Here is a 21,308-nt window from a genome sequence, read left to right as displayed (position 1 = left end):
GGCGGTTTCAGCAGACGTGGACATGTGGTTAATGGACTACATTATATGGGTATTGAAGTTGGTTAATGCCCCGAGGAGAGGAGAGGCTTTCACTTCAGTTGGAGGTGTCATGGATTTTTTTTTTTTTTTTTTTTTTGATCGTCTGGCCCCAGAGCATCTGAAAGAGAGGGATGATATCTACTGTTTTTGTTTTGTTTTTTAGTTGATTGAATCCTCAACAATATGTTGATAGAACAAAGCTATTTGTTTACCCACAGTAGGACTTTTTTAGTGCATGGAATATGTTACCCATCTGCTTTTCTTTCCCTTGGAAGACACAGTCTAAACACCTGTTAGCATCTTGCACACCTGTTCTGTGAGGTGAAGAGCAGGTAAATATGTCTTCATTAACACATACTGATTGTTGCAGCACCCGGTCATGACAGCAAACTGAGTGCAGCCTCAGTTTTTTTTTCTTTTTCTGTAGTAATATGTTTCTGTTTATGCATCGTGTCCCCAGAGGAGGCTGAGAAATGCTTCAGACTGCAACCTTTAACATGAATGTAAACAGTGTGTGACTGTAACCTCAGCTCCAGGACTCATTATGCTACACTTGCTGCCACAGAGCCAGACATTTACAGAAACAGCACAGTTACCAGTCCTCTCTTCCTTTGCTGCTCAAAAATGTGCCGATTTGCAGTGCGGGCGGACAAAGTGGCAGTGTTGAAATGTCGTATCCCCGTCTATCACATCATATGTTGGTGGTGTACTCGCCTCGGGACTCTAGCTAAATGCCAGGTTTACCTCACATGCTCTAATACCTTGATGAATGGGTGATTATCTATTGCTGAATGTGCTGAATTATGTTCACATTCTAGTCACTTAATGTCTCATCAGAGTAAGAAGTAAAACGAGTTTATGTCCTGTAAGCGTTTTAAAAAATGACTCATCCGGTAATATATTCTGCCTTTATGAATTTTAAATTAATGTGGGTTTATATATAAGTCATTTGTTATTGGCAGCTGCCAGCAGGGCTTGTAATTTCCCCTGGCATGACTTCAGACAGAATCCTGATGGCAGCCTTGATGGGTCTTAATGGAACTTCACTAAGGAGAAAAGACTGAATTTGCACGTTGACAATGGGAGGGAAGGCAACAAGATAATGGAGGCACTGCCGCCATGTCCCAAACCAAAAGGTTATATCCTCTTAAGGCCACACTTCATGTCGCACTTCGCTGACGAGGCCTTTCCCCTTCCAAGTGACTCAGAGGCAGGAAATACATCTTTAATTTGATGCATATGAATGGTTGTGCAATCAGAAAATAAGGTGTCTGAGTAGTCACACTGAAGTCACAGAGAGGAGAGTGTTCCTACACAGTAAGATTACACCGAAATTCCACATTTGATAGTGTTATTGTCAGCCTGCTATCAGCTATGGCCATTATTAGGTAAATGTTTTCAATGCGTTGAATCAACCAGTTATACATGTTCACCGATCTGTCATAACACCATGACCAGCATGAACACCCTGACTGCTCTGTGGCTTTGCAGCCTGTTATCAGCCAGCCAGCATTAACTTTTACAACTATTGTAACTACTGTAGCTCCAACTGGTGGATCAGACCCTCCTCACCTGCACCGATCAGTCTCAGCCAAAGGTGTCTGACCTCTGCAGACTGGGAACACCTCACAAGAGCAGCAGTTTAGGAGTTGCTATGACCGAGTCATTGCCTCCACCTACTGACCGGTGTCATGGTAACCAGATAATCAGTGTCATTCACTTCACCTGTCAGTGCTCAGAATGTTATGACTGATGAGCGTATGGCACACTGCTGTGTTTGGGGAAGGACTTGTCGCCATGGTAACCAAGAAAAAGGAGTAGAATCTTGTTGCATAGAGTTGTGGGCTGCTGTCTGTTTTAATCCATACAGTCTTTTTCTAAAACTAACCAAGCTGCCCAACTACTTTAACAAAAGTTAAAGTGGCCCATGAAGTAGTAAATAAAAGACAGCTTAGAATCCCAGCCTTCTGCATGAAACATTCTACATAGTGGTTATAGCATGTTGTTCTATATAGTGGTTATAGCATGTTGTTCTATATAGTGGTTATAGCATGTTGTTTTACGAAAAACAGCCCACTTGTATCTAACTTTAACCATCTACCATGTTGTTTAGCACCTTTAAATGACATGTAAAAAGTTAAAAAAAATATTATTTTACACCAAAGTTATGTAAACATATTTCTTATTCCATTTTTAAGGCTGAATTTTTCCAATAAAGCACCCAGCTTTAATAGATATAGTGGGATTTATGCTTGTGTACTTATGTTTTCTGATGCTTAAATTACATCTCTCAAATTATTGCATTGACAGGTTATTTCTGCATGTAAATAGGAATATTAGGAGCATATTTTTATACTACGTACTAGGGATACAAACAGAAGTAGAAATAGTAGCATTGCAGTTTAAAACACCAAGTGTGTTAGAAGATGTTTGAAACATGGAGAAACTATAAAAGTTCAAATCCATAAACTCCTCCACACTGACTGTTGTACATAAGACAGATTCTGTTTCAGAAGCATTCTTCCCTGACATCAGAGGTCACTGATTGATGAGTGTGAAAATGATGTGAACCATATGCCGCAGCCTTCGTGGTACCAAAGTAGTTCAACACTTCAAATAAACCTCATTCAATCAGTTCAAGTTAGACAGACATGAGAAGCTACATGATTTTACACTAAAAACAAATACACTTACTTTGTAACTGGGTGATTCTGTGTCATGGAGAAGCACGTGGTCTTTCTGTTGAGAGAATACATCAGAGATATTAGCAGGAAATCAAAAACCTCAGTATTCACAAATTCACAATTCGTGGTGAGGGACACCGAAATTAAAAGAAAATAGTTTGACATGAAAATGGAAGAACAGAAAAATAAACATCCATGATGACAACTGGAGGAGGACAACAGGAGGAGGAGGCAGTCTGAAGGAAATAACTGGGGAAGTGGAAGTGACAGGTGTCCAGTGACGCAGCACCTCCATGAGCATCTGTTTCTGAAGCCCCCCCAACACACAAACACAGACACACACACACATACACACACTGGGATCTACTGCCAGGTGCATCAGGGACATTGCACTCAATACTGATGCATTAACAGACACACCAGTTGCATCTAAGGGCTACTGTATGTCTGTCATTCAGGAGCTGAATGTAGGTGGTGAAATCCATAGGAATGGTTCCATATGTTGCTGGTATGCTTGGAATTGGCTGCTGGTTAAGGTTAGGCATTAAAAAGAGGGTAAAGGGTTCGGTAAACATCCAGTTAAAACACACAAGTATATAACAATAAATACATTTTACATGAAACCTGCTCACAGCGAGTCCCTGTCCCCAATAACCCATTAAAATGTGGTCGGAGAAAAACACACTCATGTTCTGTTTGCAGGGCCTGCAATATTCACCACGTTTCATTTTCCTAGTGAACACGTGTTGACAAAAATGAGTAGCTTGAACATTAGAAATGCGTATCGTCCTTTTGAGCTCATGATCTAAAGAACACTGCGATAATCCAGCTGCCTTGTTGGTTTTTGTTGGCAGGATGTCTGCAGGTGTTTTAAGATTTCTGTCAGTAAACAAACTCTGAGGGACTGATCTGAACCCGCCCCAGCTAAATCACTTGTTTTACAGTTTGTAGATCATCTGAAGGGCCCTTTTCTGCTGATTAACTTGCAAGTAACTGACTTAACGAGATGACGAGGAGAACCTGAACGCATCATTAGTCTCTGCCGGGATAAAGTGTCTCATTTGAGAAGCAGACGCAGGTTCGGCTTCTGATCAGGCTTCTCACGGCTTGTAACACCCTCCTTGGTGTTTGTTAGCCAGTGATTACTTTTGTTAATTCGTTTTGGTCCTGTTGCTCATCTCCTGACAGCTTCATCTTTTATTTACAGCACTCAGCCGGTGTCGCAGGTGCAGGCGACCAACATCCAGAGAGATGAACAATGCTCTCGGTCTCACGACACAAATATCTGCTATTGTTTAATACCGACTGACATTCTGCAGATTGCTTTAGATTATTACTCCCACCTGGACTCCACTCGTATAAGCAATATAATTCATAATGTCCATGTTTGTGATTGCACATACAGTAAATGTTTGGCAGCACGTACCCACGCAGAATAGCAATCAAGAAACGGCACCATGCATCAACTGATTAAGTTGTTCACACAAAATGAAGCCACTTACTTCAACTGCACACACACACACGCCCATGCACGCACGCACACACACACACACCCTCCCCTGGTGTGGAGGATATTTTCAATTAATCAGGCACTCTCATCAATAATGCATCACCCCTGCAGCCAGTCACTCTTTTCCAGCCATTTAATGAGGCAGCTCAGCCAGAGGGACACCATCCACACATTACTCCTATTATAGTAAACGCTCAGGAGCAAAGCCACTGTGACCACGGATGGCTATTAAAGTAATGCCATCATTTGTGCCTGCAAGTCAAATCAAAACCTGTCAAAGACTGTTTGCAAAAGGACACAAATGACAATAAGTAAACACGCTGGGAGCCAGTGTGCAGCCGTGTCACTGAAAAAACCTCAGGATGCTAAAAAAATCTACTGCAGGAGCTCAAGAGGCCAGAGGAAGTTTGTCAGGCGTGATGAATTATTAAAACCAACTTTGCTGTGACAGAGGAGAATGTCCCGGTTTGATAACGGCTCGTTTCAAATTGCAGCCATGATTTAAGGCCCGGAGACTGAGGGGGGAACCTGTTCATAATAAATCTCTTAGTTCATGCTAGATTATCTGAAAGACTCATGTTGTCCTTGATTTCAGGTATTTTCCTCTAAATTTGTCTGCACTGCAGTGTCTCCTGCAATTACTGGAATCATACCAGCTGTCTGAAACTACCTTTAATCCAACGTTAACAGTATATAATATAAAAACAACAAAAAAAAACCAACCACATCTGCGTCTCTCGTCGGTCCTTGGAGAGATTTATCTTAGGAAGGCACCGACATCTGTTGACGCTGCTTTTGGCTTGGAGGCAGTCACTTTTCTTTGCAGCATACTTGCCTTCCCCCAAGCAATTCACAACTCAAACTAACAACCCAGTTCTTCCATTTACCCCAAATGAACTCATGTAATGAATAAGTTGCCTGAGTGTGCACCGCAGAACTGCATGACACCAAGAGCAGAAAACTAAAACGATCTGGGATAATTTGCAGAAAGCTTGTGAAGGATGAGGTCATTCTTATGTCAATTTGAAACCAACATGCTGAATTGAAGGGACACAGTTTGGCATCGGGATATTTCTGATCTCCGTTTGTGGTCCGGGTAGCATTGATCAATCATGTTTGAGCTTCCATTCCAGACAGAAAACATTGTCATGTCCTGTTGAGCAGGCTAGCTAATACAAACTGTCCAGTTGTAGACATTGTTCAAGTCATAAACAGGCAGTCCAAGGTAGGAGTCCGTTGACGCCCACCTGAATCATCAGACAAGGGCCTTCCAGATTGGTCAGCTGCTCATCAGCGACAGATGCACTGACTCTCTGTGTACAGCTCAGCCTCTGATGACCTGAGTAGTTGCCAGGAACTCTTAACCCGACATGCCAGATGGTTTGTTACACAGAGCCTTGTGGGATATTACGTTTGGAAACAGTTTGGAAAAGGGCAGGAACGTTCAAAAATACAATGAATGGATGAACCCTCTGTCTCTAATTTTGTAACTCCAATCAGATCATCAGTTGTCACAAATTAAACACACCTGCAGCTGCCAGGAGATGGATGTTAATTGGTTCAAATTAGATTGTCTTGTGATCTTGTGATGAATCTCTCAAGAATCAATTTCCCTTTTGGAGGTAAAGGAACTCTGGCTCATTCTAATTTATATAGACAAGTAACTGAAATGGACTTCTAAAAACCAAATGAGGGCAAGAAATGTGACAATTAGCAAAGTTTAGCTTTGTTTTTGTAGATAAGAGGTTCTTTAACTATGACACAGTTTTTGTGTCTTTCTGATTTATTTGTGGGATTTTGTTGGTTATTGTGGTTGGGAGGCCCCCCCCCCCAGGCCCCTAAACAGGTGACTTCGGCCCCGCTGCTGCTGAACAGAGTGTCCTGTCTCCCACTGCAAGATGCAGAGTAAAGCACTTTCTAAGATTAAAAAAAAACAAAGAGATAAAGGCAGTCCTTGTGGGACTTTGAGTTTGTCCTGTTCTCTTCATCCTGGCACAGAGCAGGTCATCAAGGACAATTTAACAGTTTCTATAACCTACAAATCATCTCCGCTCTGTTGCAATAATAATGACACCTCTTACTATCACTTCTTACAGGGTGGTTCCTTTATTCTGTCGGTTCGACCTCTGAGGACTATAAAATGTATTTTAAAATGAATCTTTGTAGGAAGGCAAAAAAGACAAATTCCCTTTGAAAAACACTCTTCAGAGCGTTGGTACTTTTGTACTGGCCTTCTTCAGCTGTTATCATTTCTTAACATCTCTTCACTGTAATTTTTTTTTTGCAGTCAGGCCAAGAATGGTGATCTCTAAGGAACATAACCATATGAGCAGAGAATCTGACCATCTGGCTTCCTCTGCAGCTATAAAATCGCGGGGGACGAAGAAGAGACTGACGAATGTGTCCCATCTCCTGCCGCCTGTCAGTGTCAAGATGTCTCTTTTAAAAATAAAACACTGTTGTCAGAGGCTGTGGTGTGATTGCAGGAGAAATGTGAGGCACACTTGAAAGTTTCTTTTTAGAAGAAATAAGCAGAGAATCAATATCAAAAAAGAAGACTTTCAGGCTTGTGTTGTTGAACTTGCTCCAGACGTGGAGATGGCCATACTGAGTGGGACAGTTGTGGAAAAAGGCATTTTCAGACTCCTGTGGAACAACACACTCAACAACATACATGTTTTATCACAGTTTGAAGCAGTACTGACATCAGGAATTTCATATTAGCCAATGAGAGAGACACAGCAGTCCAGGATGTCACGCTTAGGGTGTTAGCATGCAGGCATACTAACAACTATTAACAACATCACCCATGTCACAATATCCAGTATCTATAACTATTCTTACTGCAGTTTTCTAACATTATCTTGTAAATATGGCGTCCTAATCTGCTTCTATGTGTGTGTATGTACATATTCTTTTTTTGTTGCTGCCATGTGCGTGTATGTGTATATAAGAGTTTTTGCTTGTGTTTTTTCAATGTATTGTTCTTTAAAATGCTGCTACTACAACTTAATTTCCCCACAGGGATTAATAAAGTAAATATTAACCTTAATCTGATGACACGACTATTTTTCTGTGTAAACTGTGATTGTTACCAAACCTTTCCCCTGTTTTTAAGGCCTAACCTTAACCAGTTGTTTTTCATGCCAAATATCATTCACGATTTTAAGTGAAAGCTAACCATGGCTGGGATTCGCCATCCACAAAAATTGATACTCAAACGGTATCAGACAGACAAATAAAATTTATTTTGCAGCCTCTTACCGACACAGCATGTTCCAGGTGGCACTACAGAAGGGTATTTTGGTGGCTGATTATACAATGCTGATGGCCTTTAACAGTGCTCACTGAGGTTGCATTATGCTGGCTTCATTTAGCTGTCTGTGAATGAGCAAAGGCAACATTACAGGGGGTCTCTGGCAACATTATAGCATGATCTACATTCTTTTTCTCCTCATTTTTGTCATGTTAAATATGGTTGCTAGCTTGGTAAATATGTAATGTTTAAAGAAAATGTATTTCATTTAGCGCAGCATTTGAGGTGTCCTCTCTCCGTCTTTGATGGCGTTTGTCCTAAAATGTGTGACATACCCTGCTTTGAAAATGTGCTTTAAAACGTATGTGTCCCAGACAGCAGAGAAGAGATCTTGCATTAGTGTTTTTGCACCAAGCTGTTGCTCTAACTGTAATTTCCAAAGCGGGCTGTGGCTGATGTAAGAAAGACTGTTACTCCTCCAAAATACATAAATTCCACTAATTAGACATCAATGACTCATGCAAGATGTAATGAGGATGGGATGTCTGCACAAAAACTGTATTCTTCTCCTTTTCTCTTATCAGCGTGTGACATAAAACATGACAATGATCCCCTTGGCAGACCAGCCCTGCCTAGACATGGTTCAGGAGAGTGGCGGCCGTGGCAGCACTTTGACAGCCGGTTATGGTTTCTGGATCCCAGTAATGAAGGACTACTGAGTGTGTCATCCAGGAAAAGGGCCTCTCCCCTGTCTGCTTGTCTGTCTGTCTGTCTGTCTGTCTGTCTGCCGGCCAGCTGGATTCAATCCTACACCTCAGAATAACACCCAGCCTCAAAGACTGCAGCACGGCCTTTAGCTTTAATAGGCAGAAACAGCTCATTAGATCACAACAGTGGCTAACCCTCTCCATAACACAGCTCACATTAGTCTGACAACAGCTAAATCATTATGTTCTTTTTTTCTGCTTTCCAACTCACACATTATTCTGCTCACTTTTTTCCCCCAAACCACAGCGGCTGAAATAGGAGAAACAGAGGACGGCAGAGTGGCTCGATTTCAGGGAGCTGCATCGGCCATGATACACTGAACAAGAGAGGGGATTAGCCAAAATGTCAAGAGAGACAGGTTAAGCTGACAGGATATTGGTTTATATCGGAGGGTCTTCACTTTCAAAGTCAAAAAGTCTGAAACTTCTTTTCAGTCACATTCAGCTGTATCGTACTGCAAAGCAGAGAAAATTCAATTTCCACAGACTTTCATTTGACTTTCAGGCAGAAGGACTTTAGCAGCTCAGAGAATGGCTCTGAAAAATGGATGTTTGCTCAATAAACAAATGAAGAGAATATAATTGAAATCAACCAAGGATAATAAAAATACAGAAATCCTCAGACAATGCTTCTATTAATTGTGTTCACCAGTTAATGTGGAGTTCAGAAATTACATATTCAGTAACAATATTGGCAGTAAGGACTGTGTAAAGCCTTAAGAAGTGTTATGATACACGACTGTGAGTGTGCCTTAGTATAAAGATTGGCCCGAAGTGAAATGCAAAACGTCTCATCTGGTCTAATTTCCCAGCTCTATAAGACCAGACTGGGCTTCATTAGCAGTTGCCGCGGCGCTGTATTGGCACGCAAGTTCCCATTTTCACCACAGAAATGACTTGCCACCAGCTGCAAATTGACAAAGCGCCATATTTCCTCGCAAGTCAACTCTTATTAACGACAATTCCCGGGATCCACACGTCGCTGCTCTCCAAACGCAGCGGTTTCATCAGCAGGTAAATTTGAACAGGGGACCTCACAGGCTTTGTTTACCACGATTGGAAGGGGAGAAAAAAAAACGGCTAAATATAGGAGAGCAGGCAGCTGCTTACACCTCGTCCCTTTGCTGACATCTGAAGGACACACACACATCACATGCATTACACTCATATTTAAGTTTTCAAACTATTAACAATGATGGTGTTGCTCTCCATTAGCAAGCTAATTTTGCTGCACAAAAGCCTTGTACGGTATCGATGATTACTCTTCTCCAGAATATCAGGCTGCTCTCTGACTGATGGCAGCTGCAGCAAAGGTTAATTAATGAGCAGTGGCAGGAGCGATGGCTGCTGGCGACGGAGAGCCTCTCCTGGGACTTGGACTCACCAGTGGCGAGAGATAAAGGTGGAAAAGGAAAGGGTATGACTACTCAGCTGAAATTGAGTCCCCCCTTCTATCTGGATAACCTCTGTGTATTTAACAGTGTGAGAAAGCCACTTGATCACCTAGCCGAGCTCGCTGCGTGGGGTTAGATTACTAAAACCATAGTTTATGCAATGATTATGAATTCGTTATCAAACATGAGGGATAATCTATGAAGCAATTTAGTTCTGCAGATGTGCTTCATGTGATCAAATGGTTGTCATGTTTTCCTGCAGCAGCAAAGGAAGTACATTGGAAAGACTATTTTCATCCTGCCTGTGAGATTCCATTAAATGTAATTGGCAGAGATTATCTGTGCAGACCAGCGCTTCACAGGGGAAAAGTTATTATTAATGTTTACAACATCTCACAGTGGACAAAAAACCAATTACACTTCTGTCTGCAATAACAAAGGATAAAATCAACATTTATTATTAACACAAGCTCAAGTTCGGCGTAATGGACACATGGCATGAGTGGAGGACTTGCTAATTTTCCTGCATGATGTTTTGTGGTGTTTGCATAAAACTGTTCAGACAGTCATTGATGAGTTGGATGAGGGTGAAGTTAATTCTTTTCCCTGCAGATATTCAGAGCGTCAAACACAACTCACCAGGCAAAAAAAAACTGCTAGAAACCTGACAAAGAACTGGAAGGTGCACAACACTACACATTGTCAGTCACTGCACGTGCCAGATGTTTATTGTGTCATGTGTTTTGTCTGCATCGTCTGTTGATAATGCATTTATTTCTTTCATTTTACTTTGTCCTCCCTTTCTCAGTCATGTGCCTAAAAACTTCTTTAACAGTGTCCATTCTGGATATACACACTAATTTTGATGTAAAGTCAGAATGGAGCTCTTTATAAAAAGTTATGATATTATGTAGGGGCCTTGAAATCACCTCTGTTAGCTCATTAGACATAAATATAATTTAAATAGTAGAAAGAAATGATTAAAATTAGATTTTGCTTGTGAAATCAACATTTGATCATTATTTGGTGTATTTGAACCTATTGGGGTCTTCTTAGATGTAAAGGGGTCTTCATAGAAATAGGGCTGTGCAGCACTGATGTCAGAGATCATGTGCAGCGAGTAATTAACCTCCACAGGGTGATGCAGGACCTGGATGTAAAGAGGACAGGTCCTACAACCCCCTGAAGGTTTTCAGGTTTTCACTGCATATTATCCCTCCAACTACACTGCTACTTAGTAATGAAATCAAACATTCAATTAAAAATTTAAAACTTGTATTATTGCCCACAAACATTAGACCATACAAACACACACACTGTCTGCACTAACACTACAGCTTACTTTAAACATCTCCTCCCCATTTTACAGTGAAATCACTGGATTTCTTCTGGAATATTAATCTTGACATTTCTGTCTTTTTTCATCTCCTTCTTGATTTTAGATTTTTCTAACATTCAAAAAAAGCTCTTGATGGGAAATCATTACTAAAAAATGAGGTTCTCAATTTTGAAGAAAAAAAACACTAAGTATGCTGTCATAAGTCATTTACAAAGTAATCTTAGTTGCAAATCATATGCTAGATCACATCATCTGCTAATTCTGTAAATGATTATAAACACTTAACTTAATTTTTTAGAACACTGTACTGAATCTTTCCTTATTTGGCTTGAAATTAGATAATTATTTCAAGAGTATCTTTACACTCATCTCCATCAAATCTAAATAATTTAGAGGTCAAACTGAGAATTGATACCATAGCATTTATGCACCAGAGCTGACAATTTATGCTGGATGTGTACTGAAACATAACAGATGTCTCAACAACCAGAGCGCTCATGTCCAGACTTGTAGAAACCTCCCTTCCAAAGCATTTGCCTGAGGTTTTTTTTTTTTTTCCTGTGAATACTGTGCTTCTTCTGCATGGAAGGATTAGGCACAGAGGACCCTGCCAAGCATTCAAGTGTTACAGGAGGGATTGAGAACAAATGAGTAATGAAATGACTGACTCACCATCCTGAGACATGAAACACAGCGTGTGCACTTTGGAAGGCTGCTCCTGTTATAAGTTGCCGTCTCAGTTGGAGCGTGGCATAAGAACTTCCTGACATGTTTTTAATTGTTGCTTCCTCCTTGTCATGCGCATCACCCGTATAAGCAATTAGGCTTCTATCAACCGTGTCTAATAAAATGGAGATTTTGCCGGTGCATAATTGTGGCGGCACAGACACATCTGCATAAGTAGACACACAACTAGCAGGTTAGCAGCAATCACAGAGTAAGACGGCGTGTACAGATGTATGTGGGACCTGATAATAGCCAGTTTAACGTGCAGCTAATGAGGACCGCTGTTACATAACACGGTGCACACCATTATCACAAGATAATTCACACCCAAACAAGGACTGGTCACCAATATACTTATGAATTTATTATTTTCTTTACATCATCTCCACCTCCTGCTCTGGAGCCCACAGAAAAGAAAAAAAAACTATAAAGAAATGATTGTAATTCAAGGCCACAGAAGCAAGGAACCATATCCCCACGAGCAAATACAAAACAGAGTTGGTAACAGGATTGCAACACCAAAGTGAAAGCATGTCTGCCAAGTCTACACATTCAAAGACCACAAACATCAAACGGGTTTTCCAGCCAGTCAAGGGTTTCAGTGTTCATAGAGAAGAAAACAAACAGGACTGTTTCTAGCTGAGGAAAGATGGAGCTTTCCAAATGACTGATTTTTTTTGTATACAGATGAGTATAAATGAACTGCATGTTATCCATTTACAGTAGAGAAATGAATGAGCAGAACAGCATCAAAGGTTACTGAGCAGCATACATTTTCACCCAGGCCAAGAGCATAACATCACAGAGTAGATATGGTCTCTTGAAGCTATACCAAGTATTCCTCTCCACAGTGCACTGCTTTCTATTAAAAACTATCGGCTGTTCTGAGTGACCACCATGCTTAAAACATCCAGCAGAAGTTGTGCCATTTTTTTTTTTTTTTTGCAGATTAATACAAGTTGCTGACGGAGGGGGGGTGCTTTGGATAATTTCTCTGACTATAAGTATGTCAGGCCTCACAATGTTTTTTTTTTTTTCTTGATCCCCAAAAAGCACTTCCCTCTGATCTAATTCAATAAATGCTAAAGGGAGTTACAATAATCATATTCATTCCTGATCCTTTGGGATATATGTCTTTGGAAGCCATAAATACTTTCTTTCTCCAAGACATAGTATCTTCAGAGCTTCATATGTCTTCAGAGGTTTTATATTTCCCCAGCTAATCAAACACATACAGTAAGGTTGGAAAATGCACTCAATCCCAACATATACAATCAAAAGAGTCCCCATGAAAGTGCTAAGCCACCAGACCCGCCATGACATCTTTGAGCTTTAAAATAAAATCCCTCTCCAAACACAATTTATATCATTTTGACAGTATGTCTGTATCGGTGAAAATAAAACGCAGTCTGCTTTGAGCCCATTCATTGCAGCATTTTTTACAGTTTTAAAGGGAAACAGCTCTTTAAAGTTTGGCTAAATGATCTGTTTCAAACCAGTACATATCCCCTAGATCCTTTAAAAGTAAATACATGAATTTTTTGAAACATTTTTTTCATTCTTTTCTTTGACATCACAGATTAGCAGAGGAAAAATGTTACTAAGACATACAGTAAATATTCTTCACTGAGAAAATGAGAGCTGTTATAGGGCAATAAAATCAAATTTATGCTGAACTTCCTCTGCAGTCTTGCTCAATGCAAGAGCTACAAGTACAAGTGAAGGGCTGCTGAGGGATAATAAGTTCCCTTACATCTATTTTAAAGCTACAGTGCAGAACATTTTCCTAAAAAGGAGTGTTACATTCACACCAAACGAATTCACACAGGGCTGATTAAGCCAATCAGGCGCAGGTATATGTTTCCATTTCACAGGAAGCTGGAGCTGTAAATCCAGTATCTGTGGTGAGATTTCTGCCATCGCATTGAGGAAGTGAAGGCAACAGATAGAGTAGGATGTAGCAAGTAGGAGAATGTTAAGAAGTATCTGAGAAAAGTCAGCTAATGCTTAAAAAAAGATGAATAAATAATGCAATCAGTGGCAATGATGAATAATACTTGCTTGTGCTCAAAGCAAAACTACAGAGAAATGATCTATTATTTAGGTAGATTTAAGAATGTAACGACACTGTGGTGTAGTTTCTTGCACTCTCAGAAGGGGGAGCTGAATGTTCTGCACTGTAGCTTTAAAACACCAACACCATAGAAAAAAAACATCATTTCAAAACTTAAGGTCAGTGCAAAAATAAAACCAAAAACAACTGGATGTGATTGGCAGCTACAGTAAACAAGACAGCTTTAAATCAGCTGACCAGCAGCAGTTAACTGACAAACCTGGTGTACCCCAGCCTCTTCATCACACTGCCACATACATCCTCTATCAGTCTGATGTCTTTCCGTGGCATTTTCTGCCTCCATATGTTAATGTTGGCTGGTGAGATGTCACCCTCATACATCAGATTGTACAGGTTTGTGGAGGTGGTGAATATAAGTTGATTGAGGGCTGCGGGTGACACAGGCACCCCCAGAAAAGTGTGTATCGTCTCTGCTGTCTCCTGGGGGAAGCTGACCACGTCCTCAAACCTCACTTGGAGGTATGACTCCTCAGGGAGGGTCCCGCTGACCCTCAGCACTGCTGCTGTGTGAGCCACCCACAGATGAGCCAGAATCAAAACAGGGTTTGTCTCTGAACGGGACAGGAGCCGCTGGATTATTTTAAACTCTGGCACGACAGCGGGGCACCCGTCTCTGACAGCGTCCTCCTTGAATATCAAGGAAAGGTGCTGTGGGATGTTCTTAAGGGAGTAAAGGCTGGGTTTGCTGTTATAAACCATGAGATAAATCCAAGCTCGTGGGTCTCTGACTAAATAGATTGTCCTCAGGGAGGGTCCCACCACCTCCTGAATGAAAGGCAGTTTAAGTGCCCAGCTTCCACTCCGCATGTTGAGGACCACCCGTGCGTTAGGAAACTCCGCAACGTGGCGTCTCATTTCCCTGACATACTCTGCGTCTCTGTCCAGACTGGCCCTCAGTTTGCCCTTCAGCTCAGCTGCTGGCTCTCTCCTCCTGGATCTTTTCTTTCTGTCCCTGGATGGGTTCACTCTCTGGGGCTGTTTGACCCTGCTGCCCTCTACAAGCTGAATATTTTGCAAGTGCAGCTTAGTGTTGTGAACCAGCGAATGCAGCCAGCCCTGAATAATCTTAAACCGCCCCTGCATGGCATCTGACCTTGACCACTCACAGGCATCTACCAAGGAGTCAAACTCAAACTCAGTTTCAGGAATGTCCACATGCTCGGTGGGAACCCTGATGTAAACGAAGTCCGAGCTATTGTAGAAAAGGTGCTTGAGTATTTCCGATCCAGACCCGGGAAGGGTCGTTATGGCGACGGTGGGGAGTGGGAGCCGGTGCTGCTCATACAGTCTTATTTGTTTGTTTACTTCACTTTTGGCACTTGCACCTTTCCATTTTACCCCACAGAGAAGCTGATCGCAGCTGTTAGACACAAAGAGCAGCTCTGCTATCCACAGAATGAGCACAGAGAGGAGGGCGTAACGCATCAGCCTGCTGAAGCAAACATAAAACTTTCTCTGCATGGTCAAAAATCCGATGGCCACACAGAGAACAACCCCTGCTATCACATTGACTGTGAATCCAAAGTCAAACAGCTGATTATCACTGCTGATTTGTTTGGGGATGAGCTGCGTCCCAAGGCCGTATCGAGTGATTTGATATCTGTCCTCAACTTTACAGTGACCTCCAAATCCTAAATAGGTCAACCTCGCTCCGATATCTTTATAGTTTGTAGCAATAGAGACAATCTTCTCTGTGTTATTTATAGTTAAAGACAGCCTGACTCCGTTTTTGCTGTTATCCATAAATCTACAGTTGGACACTTTGACATACGGCCCGTGTAGGACATAAGCTACTCTGCTGACTGCTCCTGTCATCTGGAAAGTGACGTTGACATACTGTGTCCACCTCTTCTTAAACTCAGCTGCCTGCTCTGCCTCCTGTATCCTGGTTTCAGGGCTGTGACCCTGGCTGTCAAACCAGAACATTTTATAGTGAGCGTCCCACACATCCATCATGGCGCCATTATACCTGTCCATGAATCTGAAAGGAACGTATTTAAAGTCAATGTCAAGGTTGTGGAAAAAAGCACTGAGTGACGTCACAGGTGAATCATCCCGCTTCTCTACATGGTCAAGCACCAGCAGAGTCTGAGAGTTCAGCAGGACCAAAGCTCTGAAAACACTTTTGAGTCTCATGGCGGCAGAATAAGCTGACACTGCCTCCCCGCTGACAAACATGGTGTCCCTGTGCGAGGAGGCGACAATCACCTCCCCCCGAGCGTCGCCCACCCCCTCATCAGTCCATCGCAGCCACTTGGCACACTCCCCCAGCTGACCCTCCCATGGACTGTTACACTGGCTGGTAGGAGACGGACTGAACACCAGAACATTGTTAAGATAGCTGTACTTTGGACCATAAAGTGCTTCAGACACAAACACCTGTCCATTAGGAGCAAATGTAAAGGAGTTCTGATCTGGGTGCTCGTGACCGGGGTTAAAGCTGTTCCAGCCGTCCACCCAGGAGTAAGGCTTGTCATGTACAATGTCATACACTGCACGACCGCCAAGCTTGCCAGACTTAAATGAGACAAAAGTGTTGCCCTGTCCATTAGGGAGCCCGGCCCCATAGGTGACAACACCCCAGTTTGAGAAAATGTGCATCCTAGCTTTGCCAAAGTTGTGGGGAGGCTGTGGTGTGAGGTGGGAGTTGTACCAGATGTATTCCGTGTGAAGTGTCGCCCAGCGCTGGGCAGACGACTGCCCCATGGGACCATCCTTGGGCCGGTGCTTTCTGATCTGTTGAGCCAGCCAGTTTCCCGTTCCGTTCCTTATGACGAAGGTGTCGAGGAAAACAAGCTGGCTCTCAGGTCCGTAAAACCAGTTGTAGTTGGAGTCTGCGATGCCAACTGTCCTCTGAAAGCCCGGCAGCAGGGTGGCATAATAAAACCAGAAGTGACCCCGCAGCCAGTTGTTCTGCATGTTGTCAATGTTGAAATGGCGCTGAGCTAAGAAGACGTACTGTGTGATGGACTTAGCTGTGTAGCTTCCGTAGGCAACTCCTTCATCCAGAGACCCGTCCACGACATGATTCAGGAGGAACATGGTTTTCTCCATGTAGTTCACCGCCACTTGTTTCCAGATCATTGACTCTGGGTCGTCATGAGATCCCACCACTATTGCACCAGTCAGGATGGCTAATATATTAGTGGTCTGATGATTTTGGAGATACTGTTTCCCCCAGCCTCTGTACTTGGAGAGCTCATACAGCTCCTCTGTCTCAGAGCGGATTTTCTTGAGGTAAACCTCTCGTCTGTGCTCATCCAGGTAAGAGTAAATAAAATCATAAGCAGTGGCAAACCCAGTGAGAGAGTGTGCAATGGGAACCTCATCATTTGGCGCGCTGGTCACCTTCCAGTCTGGGTAATCAGCCATCCTGTCCATAAACTTGATAAGAAACTGCAGGGCGGCAGAGTCCTCTGGACACAACAGGCAGTAGAGCGCCAGAGGAGGCAGGTTGTTCCCATAAATCTCATTCCACTTGCTTGTAAACTCCTCGTGTTTCACAGGCGGCATGTAAAAAGGAACATTAGACAACATGGTGAGCACGGCCGCCCGGATGACTTTAAATATGTGACTGTGGGTGGTGGAGGACCTTTGCCTCAAGTGCAACACATCCACTTGGTTAAAATACAGGTTGGGGTGGGAATCAGCAGAGTGGAGTTTCCACCGCTCGGTCGCCCGGTCTTGTGTGAGCTTGACCTGCAGCAAGTCGTCCGTAAAAATGTCTCTGTCTGTGGCATTGAAGACCCCAGAGAAGGCTGTCCCCACTGTGAACAGTGGCAGTAAAAAAAATGAATACACAACACAGTTACCTGCCATGTTGCCAGGTATGCATTTTACTGGATTTTAAAACAAACAGCTCATTGTTTTTTCTCCCTAAAAAGTCCCATAATTTCAAAATAAAAGTCCATGTGGAATGTAGATGTTAGTCCATGATGTTTTTTTATAAGACAATATGATTAAAAAAAACTTTAGTGCAAAGGCAAACAGCATCCACTTCCACTTGTACTAATTTGATAACAGTTCGGGAAGGCAACAAAACTCATCACATTGAATATGTGAGTTTAAATCCAAGAAAAACAAATCCTTCCTGTTGTCCTGCGTCTTCCTGGTGAAATAGATGAAGACTGGCATCTTCCCCCCCCTTTCGCCAGTAACTCATATTGATCTCCTCCCCGAAACATTTCCTCACGGACAAACATCAGTCAGCCCCAGTCCGTGTCCGGTCCAATCACAGCCACCCAAAGGCTCCGTGTGCAGCCCGACCGAGCTGCAACATCCACGGACACGAACGTCTGCAAAGCACGCATCCTCGCAGATAACATAGCTCGGTATCTCCGCTGCAGATAAAGTGCGTGCTGTTTAAATTTGCAAATCCTGATCGTGAAATTGCATTGTGGAAAAATGCAATCAGTCCTGTCCCTCCTCTCTCTCTCTCTCTCTCTCCTCTCTCTCTCCTTGTCTTTGCTCCTGCTCCACGCTTTATCCTGCGATCAGCGCCGTGAAGTCCGAAAAGAGGAAAGTTATCGTCACTCCTCAAGTATTTAAAGAATGAGACATGTTTCTCTCACCGATTGCCCGTAGTACAAAAAAAAAATAAAACACAGAATATCATCCCAGCAGATGATGAACAGTCCTCTTATTGATCTGCCGTATAGGTGCGAGTGTGTGTGTGTTTGTGTGTCCGCCGCCGTTTGTGACACACATCTCCCAAAGTAAAGCTGTGTATGTGTGTGTAATCTCCGGACGCGCCTCCGCTGTGTCCTCCTGACTGTTCAACACAGCCAGTTTGATTGTTTTCCTGCACTGGATGGAAAAATTTCCACTGTACTGACTGTAGAGGGAGCCGTGACTTCAGAAGCACGGCCTCATCCTTCATGTAGTGTGGGAGGAAAGGCTTCATATCCATTCCACACAACCCTCCCTCAGTGTTCCTAACAGGAGGGTCCACTCCCGTTTAGTCCGTTAATTTTACATGTTTATAGAAATGAATAAACACGCTTATCATTCGCAAATAATGATTGAAAGTGTAGAAAGAGCCTAAAGCCATTAATAATAATAATAATAACAAATAGGATAAGAAGCACCTGGCCTACAGTAAGTTGTGTTATCCACTTTAGAAAGCTGCACCTTAAAGGAACATTTCAACAGTTTTACAGAAATATTGTCACCTAATTAACAACAAAATCAATCTGAGTGTTAAACCTACAAAAGCACTCGTCCTCATGAGTGTGATAGGGTTTTATTTTTCCGGTGTGTCATCATTTCCTCATAGTGCCATAAAAACCACATTAGTATACGGTCTATGGGAATGTGGCAAATGGAGCTGGAGTCGGTTATCATGCTATGACTCAGTGATCAGTCATTTGATTCATAAATGCTGGTTGTCCCTTTTGACACTGAAAACAAGCTCCACACATCATACCAGTGCTTTTTTGTTACCATGACAACAACAGCAGGAGAACACAACAAAGAAGTTGACACTCCTTTTGAAACAATCAGTGTGACGGTATTTGGTTGCCACCTATAGTGGTGCATGTCAAAAGTGAAGTGACGTTAGTGACGGGTCAAGAAGCACTTAGCAGTGGTCCTATGGGGGACGCAAACCTCCTGGGTGAAAGCCACTGTACACACCTCCAGCACGCTTAGCTTTTGGAGGTGGGATTATGCCAGCCAGATGTGCCGCCCAAAACACTCAGTGAAAACCTGACCATCTGTAGTGTCAGCGTGTGTTTATGTGTGAGGATTTTCTTAGTTTGAGTTTGATCACACAACACCTGCAGAAAATGAAGAGATTTTGCAACCCTGATCTGCTAAACTAAGCTCTGAGCTGCAGCAATGAAGGTGGAGCAACCTGTGATTGTCAAAGTGGCTATTTTTCTGCTGTTTTTTATCTTTGACTCACGTGTCATTCACACAGAAAGAAAGCCTTCACATAACAACCCAACAACTCTGGTATAAGTAGCTGTTATCTCTTCCCCTTGTTTCCAGCCTTTGTGCTAAGCTAATCGACAAGCTGCATCTTCCATGTTTCTGTATGCTCTGTATTAATGTCCTTATTTATGGCTCAGCTCTTTAAATGTCAAAGCATTTGTTTCAAATAACAATCATTATTGGAATTTACATAAAACAGCAATGAGCAGTCTTGTTTAATTCTTTATTAACGGTTTGACATTTATTTGCACCGATGCAGTTTGACTAATATTAAACCAGTGAAAAAGTGTTAAAGGAGAAATTAACCCTAAGTTTGGCCAAACTGTTTCCTTACACCGTTTTTATCCTCAGCTGAAGCAGATTTCCTGAGGCAACAGAAAATAACCTCAGAAACCTCTCCCCTCCGAGAAACGTGTGACATTTGCCTGTCCTAACACGCGGCACCACAGGCTCATTGATCAACTCACTCTGTGTATATTAGGTTTCTGTGCAGCATCTTCATTTAATGATGGATCGCTTTCACCACTACACATGTGTGTACTGCACTGAGTTCCCCCACAGGAACCACTGTTGCATGATGTGTTTCTCTCTCTCTCTCTGCAGTGTGAAAGCACACACTACAGAGACACAGCTTTATCACAGGAAACATGCACACAGAGAGATGAACCGCAAAAAACTGCTGTGATATAAACACTGATAATAATCTTAAACTTACATCAGTCAGGTTGTATCATAAACATGACAAGAATGGTGTCCAACCTGTACAGGAACTAACACCACATTTTAATAAGCTAATAACTGTATGTTGTTTGCTGTGAAAAATGGTGGACAGAATGCAAAGCTATCACATGACAATCACAAGTCTAGAACATGATGTATTCTGAATGGAAGTATTTAACACAGATGGCAGAGTAAACAAAGATTAGAGGTACAAATAAGGACAGATGTTTTAATCTGTGGATTCATTTGCTGTCTTGCCATCTATGAAGAAGCAAAGTGAGTAAACATCAAATGTAAAACCTCATAAGACCGCTTGCTATTCAGCATACCTATCATCACAGCCAGGCCGCAACCTCCAGAGCTGACAGGTCAAAACTGTCACAACCTGCCTGTCCTAACTCACATGGCAAGGTTCCTGCTTCTGCTGCTGACCCGCCCACCTCAGCTCTACCTATACCCCACCTCTTTGCCTGTATTTGGATTAACCTGGAAGTAGAGGTGACAACATGGCGATGGTTGGAGCCTCCTACAGGAGGCCAAAACAACACTCCTAAGAAACCTATGAATTATGTCAATTATGTAATAAATTGGAAAAAGGCTTGTCACTTCTAAGAGCCCCTTAGAAACACTGTTGTTGCATGTGCTGCTTGAATAAATGCTTCTATCTTTGTTTTTATTTTAAATAGCCGCGATTCTTTGCTGCAGATGTTTCTTTATTCAACTGCTTAATTAAGACTACAATGACTAGCCAGCTAGGTGACGGCTCCAGAATCATAACTTGTATCCTCAGAGGCAAATCTCAAAA

General features: G+C 42.4%; 1 protein-coding gene across 1 annotated transcript; it reads right to left on the bottom strand.

Moving 5' to 3' along the window:
• Nucleotides 1–12,064: 12,064 nt before the first annotated feature.
• dselb (dermatan sulfate epimerase like b) lies at nt 12,065–18,623 on the bottom strand. The gene has a single exon (XM_028433250.1). The coding sequence runs from the start codon at nt 17,666–17,668 to the stop codon at nt 14,036–14,038; it is 3,633 nt and encodes a 1,210-aa protein (XP_028289051.1). The 5' UTR covers nt 17,669–18,623; the 3' UTR covers nt 12,065–14,035.
• Nucleotides 18,624–21,308: the final 2,685 nt, after the last annotated feature.

The sequence above is a fragment of the Parambassis ranga genome, chromosome 20 (genome assembly GCF_900634625.1).
Source record: "Parambassis ranga chromosome 20, fParRan2.1, whole genome shotgun sequence".
NCBI classification, from domain to species: domain Eukaryota; kingdom Metazoa; phylum Chordata; class Actinopteri; family Ambassidae; genus Parambassis; species Parambassis ranga.
Note: the sequence above shows the minus strand (reverse complement) of the source record. Positions and strands in the feature narration are given on the sequence as shown.

What these genes read in the sequence shown, in the direction of transcription:
- dselb (XM_028433250.1), bottom strand. Translation starts at nt 17,668, where the DNA reads ATGGCAGGTAACTGTGTTGTGTATTCATTTTTTTTACTGCCACTGTTC.